Genomic DNA, 16,624 nt, shown 5'->3' on the forward strand with positions numbered 1-16,624 from the left:
ATATGGTCTCTATACATGCACATATATGTACATACATGTGTATGTATGTAGATCTTTTTGGAGGAAAGCCTTTAAAACTGCATTTTGATCTACTGAGTCAATTTTTTAAAAATCAACAAATAGTAAAAACAGTAGGAGCTTGCATTTGATCTGTTTCTCAGCTGACCATGCAACAGACAGTACAGACGTGGCAGAGCATTGTCTATGAACCCTGGCACTTTCTCATGTTTTCATCAATGGCACTTTTGAAACCTTTATAGGCAAATCTCAAAAGGAATTCATGAAGATGAGAAAGTAGCCACACAGACCAAAACAAGTTAATGTCTTACTGGTCACTTTTTTTTGGGTAATATTCAGTGATATTTTTCATTCTTTCAGTATCTTCTCTTTTTCAAGATATCTTAACAAGTGGAAACTTAAGCCGTTCAAAATTATACCACCTTCAGCCCAGATTTCTTCTGAGTTTACTTATTCAGGTCCAGCCATGATTCCTAACTTCATGTTTTAAGTGATTTTCCCATTTTCTCAATAAGATATCTGTTGTCCCTTCCAGCTCTAGATTTGTGTTCCAAGAATGGCATGAATACATGATGAATTTGGGATTGCACCAGTACGAGGAGCACCTAGTGCTCTCTCTACCAACACAAAAACTCATCTGTAACTTGCAATACAAGCCTTAGGGGGTTACCTGATGTACATATAGAGATTAAGTTTGCCCAAGGTCATATACCTAGTAATTCTATAGAGGCACTGTTATTAATATCGTAGCCCAGATATTGCAGTGTTTGAGTGCAAACCTAGTCTTCTCACCATAAGGGAAAGAGCAGGTATTATAAAAGACAGACTCTAAGGTGTTAAAGTCCAAATATGGCAGTTCCATTGTCATTGACAATGAGAATAGAATACTACAGAAACAACAGCATATCTGCTTCATTTTAAATCTATTTATTGTCATAATTTCATCTCTAAGTGTTCTGGGGATGATCTAGTTAAATAAGATGGGTCTGGAACCAAGCTTTCTTCAGGTTTTTTTCCCCTCTCCATTACTTCTTGTAATTTTGTGAGGCAATAATGTCATAATATTTTGTGCATCTCTTTTGGGCAAGGAGTTTACGTGTTTTTCTGTTTTCTAAAGTTGTGCAGTTTTAGAAATTCCTTGAGTCTTAGGTTTGAGAATGAAAAATTGTGGTATGTGGTATTGTGGTTTTTATCTAGACTATTGGTTTTTCTATACCTACCATTTTGCATTTATCTAGGAAACAGTGATAATCAGAATTATTAACTTTAGTTTTATCTATTTCCCATTTTCAGAGTCAACCAATTGTTTAAATAGGTCATGTTAGAGCCCCCGAATTTTATATAGCGTCTTCTCATTATTTTCCTTTCTCTCATTTTGTCATCATTTTTTACCTTTGCTCTAATTAGTCAGTGATCAACTAGTAACTCACACCTCAGAGGTATCCTCTGCTCCTGGGGCCCCAACCTCCTAGAACGTATGTGTAAGGAGGGTGCCCAGGCTGGTCATCTCTTCCTTTCCCATCAGGCTGCTTTCAGTGGGACTTCTCCACCAGGCCCTGTACCAAACATCTTCTCCTCCCTGCTCTTTTTAGCTTCCTTTCATGCATTTTATCCCTGTTAAAATGTAAGCTCCTTGAGGACAGACTATTTTTCTTTTAACATTTAGCATTTAACACAGTGCCTGGTACACAGTAAGCATTTAATAAGAGCTTAGCTGACTTGAACGCACAGAGCCAATTTAGATTTGATACCAAAGTCAGTGACCAGATAGTTCCTCCCTGATGGGACATGTCACTTGATTTTCTGCAAAGGTACCTGTTAAGTGTAATATTCTCCAACTCTCTCCTTGAATAAAATATTGAGGTCATGTACTTCCTCCAGCAGTATTTCACATCACAGGTCTTTGGACAAAGAGCACCAATAGTCAAATTAATGTTTATAGACACCCAAGAGGAGTGAATAACACCCATGCCTTCTTCTAATCTTCACTGCAGAAACAGAAGGAGTCTGTTGGCTGTTTAGGATTGTACTTTGTTCTATATTTAAATAATACATTGCCTAGCGGCCAACCTGTTGGGACTGGACCCTCAATCTTTGGCGAAGATGCATTTTGGCAAATAAGTGCCGTCTGGTGCCAGGACCAGACTCAGTCTTCTTCCCTGGGTTGTGCCCCATTGGTGTGACTTTGAAAACAAAGGGCCACAAGGAGGCTGATATCATACTAGGGCCGTCATGGAGGACAATGATCATAGTTTATATTCACATACTCCATCAACGAAACAACACGCAATTATTAAGTGTCTGATGTAGTTAGCACCTGCTAAGGATACAAATGACGTCTGGCAAACGTAAGACAGATTCTAGGGAATACAAATGTTATGAATTTAAATACTTTTGTATTCACAGGGTCGAGAGAATGATCTGGAGTCAGGAGTCCTTGGTCCAAGGCTGGCCCTGATATTTACTAGCTCTGTGAGCCTAGGCAAGTCACCTGGCTTGTTTCAACTCCAGTTTCTGTAGGTATGAAATAGAAATAAAAATACCTGCACTAAATCACTTACAGGAATGCTGTGAGCAAACAGCTTTGTATACAATAAAACCTTAAATAAATGAGTGGTTGTTATTTATTTTGTTCACATAACCACGTTACGGTCAGTGATCCAAGGGTGTTTGTTGTAGGCTCTCAGAGGGAGGGGGCCAGCTTGCTAGCAGATGAGACCTAGCAAGGAGATCTGTTGGAGATTTCAATGCAGGGGAGCTGAACACAAGGTCTCCTGGTAGAGGAGAATCAGGAACTCTTGGGAGGGAATGGGAGCCAAGAGGAATGGTCAAACGATCACGATTCCATCCCTGAGCAGGATTTGTGTACACTAGCAGTCATGGCTCCCAGCTGTTTTTATGGGCCGGCATCAGCCCTAGTCTATCTGTACCTCTGTGACTCCCATCCACGTATGCTAGTATTGCGGCCTGGGCAAGTATTGTGGGCCCTGCCTCACAGCTAAGAAAAACAAGCTTAGGGAAGTGATGCAGTCTGACTAGGCCAGGGAGCTAAGAAAGTCTGGAGCTGGGTCAGGAGTTATCATCTTCTGACTCCAGGCCAGCAGTCCCTTGGCTACCCCAGGCAGCCCACTTAGAGGCATCAGAGCATGTATGATGATGCATTGGTCAAGCAGAGTGAAGATGAGGGAGGGGAAGAAAACGAGAGAAATCAGGTTCAACTGTCTCTTCAGTATGTGTATTCTGCCACGTATATTATGGTGGTGGAGAATAGGAAAGAAAGTTCTTAGAGAAGAGTAGGAGGGAGTCTGAGGCAGAATGAGAATCAATTATGGCGAAAATTGCTGTTAACAAAATGGGAGGTAACTGGTAGAGGATTTCTTCAGTTATTTGCAGTTATGAAATAGAATGACTCAGAGGCAAAGGAACTTTAAAAGGAACTGGATAACATCCAATACTGGGGGCTTATATAGATCAAAGAACATTTTATATTTTGCCAATCACTACATTATATACCTATGAGAGGACAGGACTGACACAGAGCCTTTTTTATTAAAAATGTTAATGTAAGATTGTTAGTCTTTGGGGACTCACTTTTTAAGTGTGGAAGATTCAACAGACTTTAACAATATGACATACATAAAGACTTTTGAAATCTAATTAATCTCTTGACATTTGACTAAAAGTCAAAGCAATGGACCGCTAGATGAAGAGGACACTTCACCCGTGAAGGTTGACTATTATCTTTTTTCATGATCCGCAAATGAGTGATTAAGCTCCTTCTGCAAAGTTTTATTACTACTCTTCTCGTTTTAATAACTAACCTCAATTTAGGCATTCCAGTATTTCCTTAATATGGTAGGAGAAAGACTGTAGTAATTGCTACCAGATATCATTCATTGCTTTTCCTCTAAAATAGAGAATATAAAAGAGGCTTTGGGTGATTTTGGGCTGCAGAGATTTAACTACTTAAGGAAAAAAAGAGGAATCCAGATGTTAGCTGTCTATCTCCCTAGGTTGTACAACCTGCCTGGTTCTTCATTTCCATCTTTAGATCCTGAGTGTCAGCAGTCTAGACATAAGGGAATAAAAGTGAATGTATGTTTCAACATGTTGTGGGGAGTACTTTTAGAGAAAACAATTTACATCTGAACAGCTTTCTTCCATTACATTAACTTTTCTCCATGGTTCCAATTTTGGTGATTGCAGGGTATTCAAACACTCTGGCAAGTACAAAAGAAATAAAAAACAAAAATACAGAATCTTAGAGTAGGACAGGAACTGAGAAATGTCTAGTCCAAACTCCCTTCCACAACACTATGTAAGGGTGGTTTATTCGGCGGGGGTATTAGTCTATTTGATATCATACTTATTTTTATGAATGTTATACCCCTCATTAAGTCGTGAGCTTCTCAGGGATAGGGCAAATATTCTCTTCCATGTTGGCTTATCTGCCTATGCTCAAGACCTTTAATTGAGTTTTCTTCTTCCTGAGATCTCTGGTAATTTTAGTCTTTTTTTTTCTTTTTTTTCCCTACTGCTCACTTTATGACTCCCTCACACCTGATGGTGGTTTCCTTGGAGGCTGGCTCTTAAAAGCTCTTTAGCTTCCTCTCACACTGGAAAAGTCATGGTTCCCCAGACTCAGTTTTTGCCCAATGTGACATCCTGGGGGACAGATTTGGCCCCAGATGGATCTGAGGCTCTTTCTGTCAGGCTCAGGAGGGCGCCACGCCATACCACCCCATAAATGTCCTGCCCCATCTCCCTCTGTTCCTTCATTTTCTTGTTGAGCTCTGTTGCAGCAGAGTACTGTCATGCTGGTGTCTGAACTTGAGCAAATTTCTGCTATGGGGGGGGGAGAAGAATGGACTTTGGGGTGTAGAGTTGTGGTTTTTTTTTTCACGTTTGTGCATCAGCTTGTGCAGCCCTGCTGATTTGGGGAGAGGGGTTCCAAGTGATTGCATTAGGAGTCAGGTATTCTCTCTGTTGTCAATTCATTGGATTTTTACTTTGTGTTGGTTCTTGGTATCCTAGATCATGGAGACAACTGAAACTAGCTTATTTCTTGAATATAATTGCTATTTCAGAGATATTTAAGAGATTCCTCAGGGTCCCCCTAGTCCTCCTATCTTGTTCCTTATATGACCTGGAAGTGACTGAAGAAACCACTTTCAAAAGGGTGGGAGATGTGGGGAAGATCAGGGAAGGATTCATGGAGGAGGTACACCTGACTTGGACCCTGAAGGCAGAGAAGGATTTCAGAAGTCAGAAATAAAGAGGAAATTTATTCCAAGGAAGAAATCATCTGTATGAATTTATGAAAGTAGGAAAGGGAAGGACTAGATGAGGGAATACTTAATAGCAGTTCAGTTTGTATGGAATGCAGAATGTACAATGTGAAGTGCAATCAATAAGGCTAGAAAAGACGTTGGAGCCAAACTGCAGAGTGCAAAAGAGTTTATATGTTTTCTCACAGGTATATTCATGATGTTAGCTCACAGGGGACCCTGTGGTAAATCAAAAGTTAGAGATCTTTTTGACATGAACCTCATTGAACACTCCTCATCTTACTGTTACATAAGCCCAATGAATCTCCCTTTCATTTTCCTGTCTCAGAACCCTCCTTCTGAATTCTCTCTCTCCCCTCTCCCCGCCCCCCCCCCCCCCCCCCGCCCCCGGCCACATACACACATACACATCTAATGAGAGAGAGATTGAGACTGATTCATGTTCAGGTACAGCTACATGATGTCAGGTGCTCCTTGTGGGGCTGAAAGTCTGTGGCACAATTCAGTTAGGGAGTGCTACCCTGGATTTGCAGGAACATAGATCAGTAACTAGAAGGGACCTCAGAGACCATTTAGTCCAGTTTTTAACTTAGGGTCTATAAGTTTTTTTAAAAAATCTAGGTTTTTAAAACTATTTCAATATAATTGGTTTTTTTGTATATACTATGTATTTTAATTTATGCCTTTTAAAAAGCATTATTCTGAGAGACCACAGGCTTCATAAGACTGTCATATCCCTTAAAAAAGGGTTGAAAATTCCTAATCTACTCCAACTATCTCATTTTACATACGAGGGAACTAAGGACCTGCCCAAACTCACACAATAAGTGACACTGTCAGGATTTGAACGGAGGTCTTTTGACTCCCAATCCCTTGCTTTCACCACTACACCATGCTGCTCTTTGGATTCTTTCCCTGAAGGAATCTATCCCCTGTTTCCAAATGAGAGTGCACGGGAGCACCACCGGTTTCCCTGTGAGGCTCTAAGCAGTGCGTGGACAGTGAACCAACGGCAGCGTCTTCCACCTGAGCCTTGAAAGCTCCTCACTTTCATGGTCTTTGGGGGTGAAACAGAACGCTGTGAGGACATCCACGTCACAAGCAGGCAGGTCTTCATCACATGAAACCTGCCAGATGTTGGTGGCATTAAGTGACATCGAATCATTACGTCACCTAAGTGTGCAGTGGTTAGTGTGACTGCAAGAAAAGCAACAAAAATAAATCAACTATCAACTTGACTTCACGGTGGCATAAAATTCAGTAAATGACATCCTTGGCTGATGCCGCATGATATTTCTTCAAAGATAAAACTGTCATCTTTTTGGAAGAATATGGTGAAAAATTGACGAAATTAGCCACTTCTGTCTTCAGTTCATACATAGCATTGAAAGTTGAGACAGCACAGAGTTTTTTGGGATAAGAGAGAAAAGAGGAGGAAGGGAAGAAGAAAGGGAGTGAAAAGACAGGAGTATAAGAAACAACTTGAAAAAATTAGTCTTGGTTCATCTCGCCCTGTATGAAAGTAGTAACCTCTGAACTTTAAGCCGATGAAGAATGTAAAATCCAGCCATTATACCATTGCCTTAAATGCTAACTTGATACCCAAACTCAGAGAGGTCTATGCTACATTTTTTCTTAGACATCCTATTCTGATTGTGTTGCTCAGGGCTTATATTCATACCTTTCACCTATTCTCTGAATAGCTAAGCATCACGCTTATGAATATATTTTGTAATAATTACGGCCAAGTCAATAATCACTCTCAATTTCCATTTTCACTGGATGTTGATTAAGGTTCAAAAACTTTGGGTTGAAGTATGATTTCCTGCTCCCCTCCTCCATAAATAATCTTCAGCAGCATGCAGAAGAATAAATATTATAACTGAATTATACAGTGCCTTGCTGATATTTAATTGATTTGAGAAGAAAAAACTTCAACTACTGAATAAAGTCAAGAGTTTTTTTAAAAAAACTTGAATCCTATCATTTGAAATTGGTCACTAGAGTATAAGTGTCAAATTTATAAGTGTTTCTTTAAATTTCTTTAATTGTCCCTTTTATATGAACATTTGGGATCACACTTCACCAACTGTTCCTCCAAAACAAAGGTCTTTGATATTATTAAATACATAAAAGTGGAAAATATGCCTGCGCCACCTTGGGACATGTAGAATAATCAGTCCTTGAAGGAATAAAAGAACCTCACCAAATCCTGGCCCCAGGCACTAGCTCTACTCCAGAATAAATCTTTATCTAAAGATAAACACCCCAAGGTAGATAAAATGAAATTACATTGAGAGGTTGGAAGAGGTGTCTAGAAAAGGTGAAAAGGTTCTGGCAGTCCCTAAGTTGAAACAGGTCAATTTTCATTAGCTACAAAGACTTGGGACCACTCAGGCCTTTGGGTCTCCCATGAGCTCTTGAAATTAGAGTCAGCAGTTCAGCACAATCACAAGTGCCCTTTCTTTCCTTGCTTTCTTTAGGACTTGCATTTCTCTCTCCTCACAGGCCTGGTCCTCTCAACAATGATCTGGACCTCTGTGACTGCTGAACTGGATTACTGCAATGCAGAATTAAACTCAAAAACTCATGCTCCATACCATCTTGTGGGCTTTAGAGTCTTTGTGGAAAGAAGTACCAAATGTCTATGCTCGTAGTCTGCTTTAGCATCCAGTTTGTTCTGGTGGCCACAGGAAGGGTGCACTTTGATCTGTAAAGTCTGCAGTGGTCTCAGGACCAAAGGCCCATTTAATTTCCTACTCTCTCTTACATTGGAAGATAGATCAAGTGAGGTCTTTTCTATTCCTGGCTCCATTTAAATTTCTTAAGATACAAGATTTCACTTCAACAAACTGTGTTAGGCACAAGGAATACAAAGATTAAATACCTTAAAGGAGCTTATAATTTAGAAAAGGGAAAAGATTTGCACAAAAGTAACTATAATACAAGTTAGAACATATATAGGAGATTTAAGGTGGAAAGGATAACTTGTAAACAGCTCAAGAAGCAATCGCGGAGGAGGTAGTATCCATAGTAGCTAGTACGTGAAGGATTTCAATAGTTAGAAATGGTGGACTGGAAATGGGAGGGGTTGAGAAGAGAGGTTTGGAGTGGAGAAGAGGGGCCACTCCAGGCCTCTGGGACAGTCTGGGCAGTGCTCAGGAAAGGCCCCAGTTTACTAGCCCAATGTCTTCAAAGGTTCTTCCTTTGGTGTAGTATGTTCTAAAAAGTGCCAACTGTAATGTTACCTCAGTGAAATTCTTAAAGACCTGTTTGATCAGGAATTACCTAAGGATGATGATTATGCCCACAAATAACTAAATTATCCCTAGGAATAGTAAAAAGGAAAAATGAAATTCAATAACCTCATTCACCAAACCGTTCGCTAGAAATGTAAACAATGAGTAAAATGAGCAGCCAAAGAAAACAAGAGGAGAAAAGAGATATAATGTCCATGAAATCAAAGCAAGATTACAGAATTATAGATTTAGGACTGGAAGGGAAATTAGAGGCCATTTAGTCCAAGGCCCTCATTTAACAGATGAGGAAACTGAGGCCCATATAACTTACAGAGGATTTAAAGGAAAAGCATTATCCAAAGTCAAATGATTACATTAACTATTATTTTTTAACTGAGATATAAGCTTTTTTATTGACCCTCACCACGAACTGATTAAACATAATTTTAGATTGTTAACTGACTGAGCTTTAGAAGTCTGCTTATGTTAAAGTCTCTTCAAAGATTTTGCTCTGTGAAGTATTCTCCAAATAAATTGAGACCATAGATCTGAATTCTGTGTAGCCCTGGAAGGCTTAAGTAGGTCCTCTGGGTACAAATTACAAGGAGGCAGACTTTCATTTAACATGAGATTTGCCTTTGCTAATATTTAGAGCCATCCAAAAACTAAACAGATGTTTCATGAAGTAGTAAGCTTCTCATTAAGAGAAGTTTTGATTGGAGGTTGGAATGACCATCAACCAGGGATGCTACAAAAATATTCCTACCTTGAATGGAAAGCTGGAAGATGACCTCTGTGGCAAGTTTATTTATTAGGGCTTTTTAATTCATTCTTAGAACTGTTTCAAATTCTGCTGGTCATATATATATGTGTATATATATATATACACACACACACACATACATACACACACACATATATATATATTATACACACACACACACACATTTGAAAACATATGTCAAACTCTTAAGATTTTAAAGAGGTGACAGATTTAAAAGTATAAAGTTCCTGCTATCTCTTGACATACGTTGCAATTTAATAGCATAATCTTGCAAATATCTTGACTTAAAAAGGTATATCATACAGAGAATTGCATGAGATTTAGTTATTTTAAAACTACTTTGAATTTTATTTTTAAAAGAAAAGGGTTTTCTGAAAGCTACTGAATGCATGCTATTGATCCATAAAACCAAAGCATCTACCCAGGTGATTTTCTGGTCTCCTGAGTAAATACTGATTTAGGCAGTTTTGTAATAAAACCTCCTGAGAAATGAGAATTTCTTTTTAGAGCCATTGTGAGCTGTTGAAGACATACATAATTTCTTTAAATGCTCCTCTGGAGATGCTGTGGTTTATTGGATGACCGCAGTTTTCCATGTAAATCCATCATTCATACTGTCATGCCAGTAATACAGAAACTTGTATTAATATCCATTATGTAAAGGTCAATGCATATACACTAGCCAGCAGCCAGTTTTTAAATGCTAATAATTCAGTTATTTTTTAAATATATAAACAAAAGAAAAGGTCTTATCTGACATTATGAATTCTTTCCCTGATAAGAATAAAAATATTTGAAACCAAGAAAAATATGTGATGAGTTGAACTTGAAAACAGCTTCAAAGCAGAGGAGTTTCACGGTAATAAATGTAAATGAGCACAACACAAAGAGACAAAATACACAGGATATGAAGAGCAGTTAGTCCTTAGCAGTTCACGTATGCATCAGGGGACATTTTCATCCCAAACTGGCCTTGACTCGCCACCTGTCTGTTGGCTTATGGGGTCCTTCCCATCATCTTCAGTTGCTGCGTGTGCTGTGGAAGCAAAGCTATTTTATACTAACTGAGGGAAATGTGCTTATGGACAGTTCTCCAAAGTAAGCCAGATTCATTTGTTGGGATAGTTTATAGTTTTGCTTATTGTGAGCCATGGCTTATCTCCATTAGGATGAATACATGAGAATTTATTATGAAACCAACTTCCAAACGTGTTTTTGAAAAAATGAGGGGAAACTTCAATGGAAGAATCACTTGAGTATTTTATAACGTGGAATCTGATGCCAGGAAAGTTCATAAACAAAACTCTCTTTTTGTATGAACTGAAACAACCATGTGAAATAATGAATGAATGAAAATTATGTGACACTTTCTGATATGGATGTCTTGTAACACTTAGTTCAAACCCATTACCAAAAACAAGACATCCAAAGATAATTTAGTACTGAAAGTCCTTCTAGCTTGGCAGGCCCAACACGAGCTTAGGCTTCTCTAGCATTCTTTTTTGAGAACTGAGGCTTACACCCCTATCCCAGTGAGGCTGCGAAGAAGGCTGAAATAAAGAATACTGAAACTTATTCAATCTTCTCTTCATACTCTTCTGCATTCTCACTACTTATGAGTAAATAGCAGTGTCTTTGGAAAGCAACTAACTAGGCCTCAGTGAGTGTGCTTTGATCCTTTGATCAGGCCTCACTCAGTTCAGCTGACAGAAATCTATAACTGGAGAAGGGACCAGGAATAAAGTGATGCATATGACTAAAGCTGTAGAAAAGAAGGTAGTGGAAAGAATTAGAACTCTTTAACCTGGAGAAGAAAGAGTTAGAAAACTTGGTAAAAACCCCATTCTTGACATTTATGAAGCATCTGTAGAAGAGGAATGTGCCTAGCTTCTGCTCCTCTCCACAAATGATAGCTGAAGAGGTATAAAAGTTAATGAGAGCAGGAAAATTTCAGCTGGGCATGAAGCATCCCTTCTTGTGTAGATAGTCAAATGTGGATTCCTAGAGCTGTTTAAAAGATCCAGAGACCTTTTCAGAACCTCGCTGTAACCTAATTTCTAGATAGAGTGAGGCCTAAAGATGTGGCGGGAGAAGGATAGCGACGGACTACATCCCTGAAGACTATTGGTTGGTTTGGCTTTAGTGCAGGCAGGACACAAGGTGGGTTAGGGAGGGAAAGACAGACAGAGACATGGTATCCAAGGCACCATAATTCTATTGCTGCTGCCGAGAAGCCAGGGGGTGGGAGGAAGAAGCAGGGCAAGACAAAGGTGGGAGAAGCTCTGGCCAACTGTAGGGCATGTTGAGGAAAAGAAGCATACCTTGTGACAGCTTCCTATTTAGCACCTGATCTTAGCTTGACTAGGCCAGTAATGATGCAACTTCCTATCTAATTAACTATTCTCAATATCTAGACATTAAATTCAGTTATGCTTTCTAAGTTTCAGTGCCCTGGGACAAAGGCCACCCTCGCCCTAACCCTAATCATAGCTCTATGGGTAATGGTTTTTAGTGCTATGCTAATGTTTTGTTTTTTAAATCACAGTAATGCATGAAACTCTTTATTAAAATGCAGAAAGTACCTGTGATGTATTTTGGAGGAAGGGATACCCTACCACTGAAATGAATAAATGAAAAGCATTTATACAATAGTGAGTTCTATATTATAGCTATAAAAACATGAAATCTTAGCATTAGTGAAATGAATTGACCACTGTATTAAATGGCAGATTTTTGTTTTGTAGACAAAATCTAACCAGCCGATTCTCAACAGCATTACAGTCAGAACTTGGCTCCAAGAAAACTCTTACCTTGTTCATAGAGCAGCTTCATATTCGACTCTTTGTAGGCAACCAGGTTATTGAGTAGGGCGATGACACTCTGCATGGTGTTGCCCAGAATGCTTTCCTGGTGTTCCTGCAACAAATATTCATTGCTATTACAATCACACCCACAGACAACCATGGCACTAATAAAGATGAATGAGCAAATGATCATCCCCAACGTCCTTCCATAGGGTTTAATGATTATCTTTGATAGCTTAATGAAGCAAATTCTCCTCAGTGCCTAAGACATTCATTGGTAGGAAGTCAGTTGTTCTAGGAAGCCTGTTAACTCATTTCAATGAACCAAACAGTAACCTCATGGCTCAAAAAAAAAATGTGTTGGGAAGATGACAGATGAGCCAGAAATAAGTGGATTCCAGCATGTGGCTCTAGGAGGTTTAGATGATGGCACTTCAAATGGCCCTTGAAAGAACAAAGCCAAAGAGGAATGGAAAAATGAGCCTAATAAAGGACCACAGAGTATTGGATTTAGAGTTGGAAGAGAATCTAGAAGCCACTGAGTGAAGTCACTTATTTTATGGGTGAGGAAGTGAGGCCTGGGAGGTTACGTGACCTGGTCAGGGTGACACAGATAGCAAACAGGAGAACCAAGATTTGAACCCATCTCCTCAACAGTCCTTCTACTGAACCATCCTGAGCATGAAGGGGGCAAAGAATCAGCAATGACTCAAAACTCTTTAACTTCTATCTTGCCCAAACGATCTGTGCTTCATTGATTTGGGCACGTGCTCCAGCAAAGCAGATTCTGTGCCTTAGGAGAAGGTCTTGTGGGCTGTAATAGCAATAACAATCCATCTGGAGGCCCACCTTCTAATAAGAAACAGTAACAATAATGATGACAAACAGCATTTCTGTAATGATTAAGGTCTGCCAAGCACTTTACATATGTAAATTTATTTGATCTTCACCACAACCCGGTGAGGTGGATGTTATTATTATTTCCATTTTACAGATGAAAAAACTGGGATGAAGAGAGGTGAAGTATCTTGCCCAGGGCCTTCCTGGCTCCAGATCTATCCATTATGCTACCTAACTCAGAGGGCAGACTCAGCTGAACCATGTCGTTAGAACCACTCTGTTGGCCTGGTTCTCAAGAACCCAAGGGGTTCACCATCTACTTCACGATAAATCATTGTAGTAGAACTTTAGTGGAGAAATCCCTTATTACTGCAGCAGCAACTTGGAAATGTAGTTTTCTCCTCCCATATTTGAATTAACTTTTCTATGTATTTTGAAATTTAGCCTTACTTTATAAAGGAAAGGCTATAGGATATGGACAGTAAGTCAGGAGACGTCCCTTTGAGTTCTAGCTCAATGAGTTGTGTGTGAGAGAGACTTTGGACAAGTCACAATCTTTGGACCCTTTGTTTACTCATTTGTAAAATGTAAGGTTGAACATGATGATCTACAAGGTCCCTTCTAGCTCTACTATTCAATAGCATGCTTTCTTAACATCTTAATTCAGTAAAAATGATCCAGAAGAATTCATGTTATAATCCCACCTATTCAAATGACCACTGTGGATGATTTCTTTCCCAAGACTTTTTATTGTATTGATTTGTTTATAAAATGCATTAGATTTCATTATTTCATAGTCTTGAAAAATATGCTGATATGAGTTATTGTGGTTATATCACAGAACTATCAAAAATTTTTGACAGTTTTAATATCCTATTAAAGTTCAAGTGATAATTATTTTTGTCCTAATCCTGTCATTCCAATTTGCTCTATTACACCAATGGCTTAGTGACTTCTATAATGCAGTTATTCCCTCCAGTCATGCTGATCACAATTCATTTATGCATAACCATCTCATGCAACTCTTATCAACTCTTAGGGTCTATCTACCCTACAAGGAGCATTTCCTATGTTCTCTAGACACTGCATGAATGCTTCCTATACAATCAATCCGTCCTCTTTCTTTGGTTATGCATGTATTTGGTGAAATTCTTCTATACCACTTGCACAATTCCTTGTCTTGTGCTGAACTCTGTTCCACCCACTATCTACTTCTTCATTGTCTTTAGAAGATTCTCAACTTCAAATCTTTGAAAACTGTCATGTTTCATGATTTGCAGACATACAGCATCACTAGAAGAATTGTTTTGGATTACACCTATGATTTTGAAACTCCCCCTATCATCACAGAGATGTACCTGCTTTGCAACTTATACTTCAGTCTTTGAGAATTACTTAGGGACACTGAGAATTTAAGGTCACACAGCCAGTATGTGCCAGAAGAAGAACTTGAACACAGCTCTTTCTAACTCTGTGCTTAGCTTTCTATCAATTATGTCTCTTAGAAGATACTGGTTTTTTTTTTTAAAAAAAAGGCCTTCATTCCCTGGAGAAGTGTGGAGTCACTAAAAGGACTCTGAATTTTCCAAAGGCCAGTCAGCTGCCCTCTTATTATTCAATGCTGAGCCCATCAAATTATCTACTCATCGTAGCATCTATTCCAAGTGTATATATGTGTATACACATACAGAGAGAGAGAGAGAGAAAGAGAGAAAGAGAGAAAATAGATAGAAAGGCTGGATAGAGAGACAGATAGACAGACAAAATTTGTAAGTATTTCATTCAACTGCATATCATAGTTTGGACACAGGCTTTCTTTATCTGCTAGCTTTTCCTATATGGACCAAAATCTTTTTGAGTGATTACAGATCTCATTCAGGAGACTGCAAAGTGACCAAGCTTGACACAATTAGCAGAATGTGTTCCACAACCAAGAGCTTTGGGAGGACATCATTATCGACTGAGAATGCCTCTTTGAGTTTTGTTCTATATTGGATCTCCTGTATGATTTTGGCAAAAAGTTTTGGCAAGCACATCTACACCTTCTATGGTAATAAGAGTAATCAATCAATGTTATTTATGTCATTATATCTCTCGAAGAATTTCTTGCACAATTTTTACATAAAAATACCTTGCTAGAGAAAAGCCTTTAAAACAGTGCTTTGTTCTACCAAATCAAATTCTTTTTACAGCCAATAAACAAAAAGCAGAGTGAGCACTTAAATTCTCTACATGTTTCAGTTTGTTATGTAATGATGAAGAGTGGTCTAGTGCAGAATGTTACTTGTAAAGTTGGCATATCACCTTCTACTGTCCTCGTAAGGGATGCTTTTGATGTACTTGGATCATTCTTATAAGATATCATATAGATGAGAAAGAAGCATAGGAGCTGATAGTCACCGATACCTCCAGGGGGCAGTGGGAAGTGGCAGCAGCAATATTAAAGTCTGAAAAGTTTTACACAGATTTAGTATATCTTCCTCTCCTTCTACTACCCTGTGAACTGATTTGTAAGTACCTTCACAACTGCATCACATCCAAAAAAAACCTCCTGTAACATGCTTGGTCTGGTCCAGTTGTTTCCCCATCTTTGATTTCTTTGGCACCATTTATATTTCCTGAAAAACTCATCTAATTTAGAAATAAAGGGTGACATCATAAACAAATTAGGGACACATAAAAAGTTACCTGTCAGCTCTACAGATGAGGGAATAGTTCATGACCAAACAACAAATAGAAAGGATGACAGGAGGTAAAACAGACAATTTTGATTACATGAAATTACAAAGGTTTTGTACAAGCAAAACCAATTCAGCCAAAATTAGAAGGAAAGAAGGAATCCAAGGAAAAAATTTACAGCCAATTTCTCTGATAAAGGTCTTATTTCTCAGGTACATAAAAAACTAAGCCAAATTTGTAAGAATAAGAGCCATTCCACAATTGATAAATGGTCAAAAGATATGAACAGGCAATTTTTAGGTGAAGAAATCAAAGCTAGCAACAGCAGTAGAAAAAATACTCTAAATCACTAATAATCAGAGAAATAAAAATTAAAACAACTCTAAGATACTACTTTAAAAACACCAGATTGTCTAATAAGAGAAAAAGAAAATAAATGCTCGAGGGAATGAGGGGAAAAAGTACACTAATGCACTATTGGTGGAGTTGTAAACTGGTTTGACCATTCTCAAGAACAATTTGGAGCTATGCTTAAAGAGTTATAAAACTGTGCATACTCTTTTACCCATCAATACCACTACCACAGCTATATTCCAAAGAGATCAAAGAAAAAAAAGGAAAGGACCCATATGTAGAAAAACATTTATAGCAGCTCTTTTTACGGGGGCAAAGAAATGGAAATTGAGAGGATGACCATCAATTGGAGAATGGCTAAACAAACAAGTTGTGGTATGTGATTATGATGGAAAACTATTGTGCTGTAAACAAATTATGAAGTCGATGGTTTCAGAAAAACCTGGGAAAACCTTATATGAACTGATGCAAAGTGAAGTGAACAAAACTAGAATAACATTGTACACAGTAACAGCAACATTATAATAATGATTAACTATGAAAGACTTAGCTACTGTGATCAATACAATGATCCAAGACAATTTCAAAGGAATCATGATGAAATATACTCTCTACCTC

General features: G+C 38.5%; 1 protein-coding gene across 14 annotated transcripts in view; it reads right to left on the reverse strand.

The window, feature by feature from the left end:
- The window catches only part of ULK4 (unc-51 like kinase 4), a 651,508-nt gene that overhangs the window by 249,968 nt on the left and 384,916 nt on the right, over positions 1-16,624 (reverse strand). For all 14 annotated transcript variants that reach the window (XM_078151680.1, XM_020987361.2, XM_078151694.1 and 11 more), the window contains one exon: positions 12,140-12,245. In XM_078151680.1, the coding sequence (XP_078007806.1) occupies positions 12,140-12,245 (106 nt within the window). The remainder of the gene's footprint in view (positions 1-12,139; positions 12,246-16,624) is intronic.

The sequence above is a fragment of the Phascolarctos cinereus genome, unplaced genomic scaffold (genome assembly GCF_003287225.1).
Source record: "Phascolarctos cinereus isolate Bilbo 61053 unplaced genomic scaffold, phaCin_HiC Scaffold_1;HRSCAF=81, whole genome shotgun sequence".
NCBI lineage: Eukaryota > Metazoa > Chordata > Mammalia > Diprotodontia > Phascolarctidae > Phascolarctos > Phascolarctos cinereus.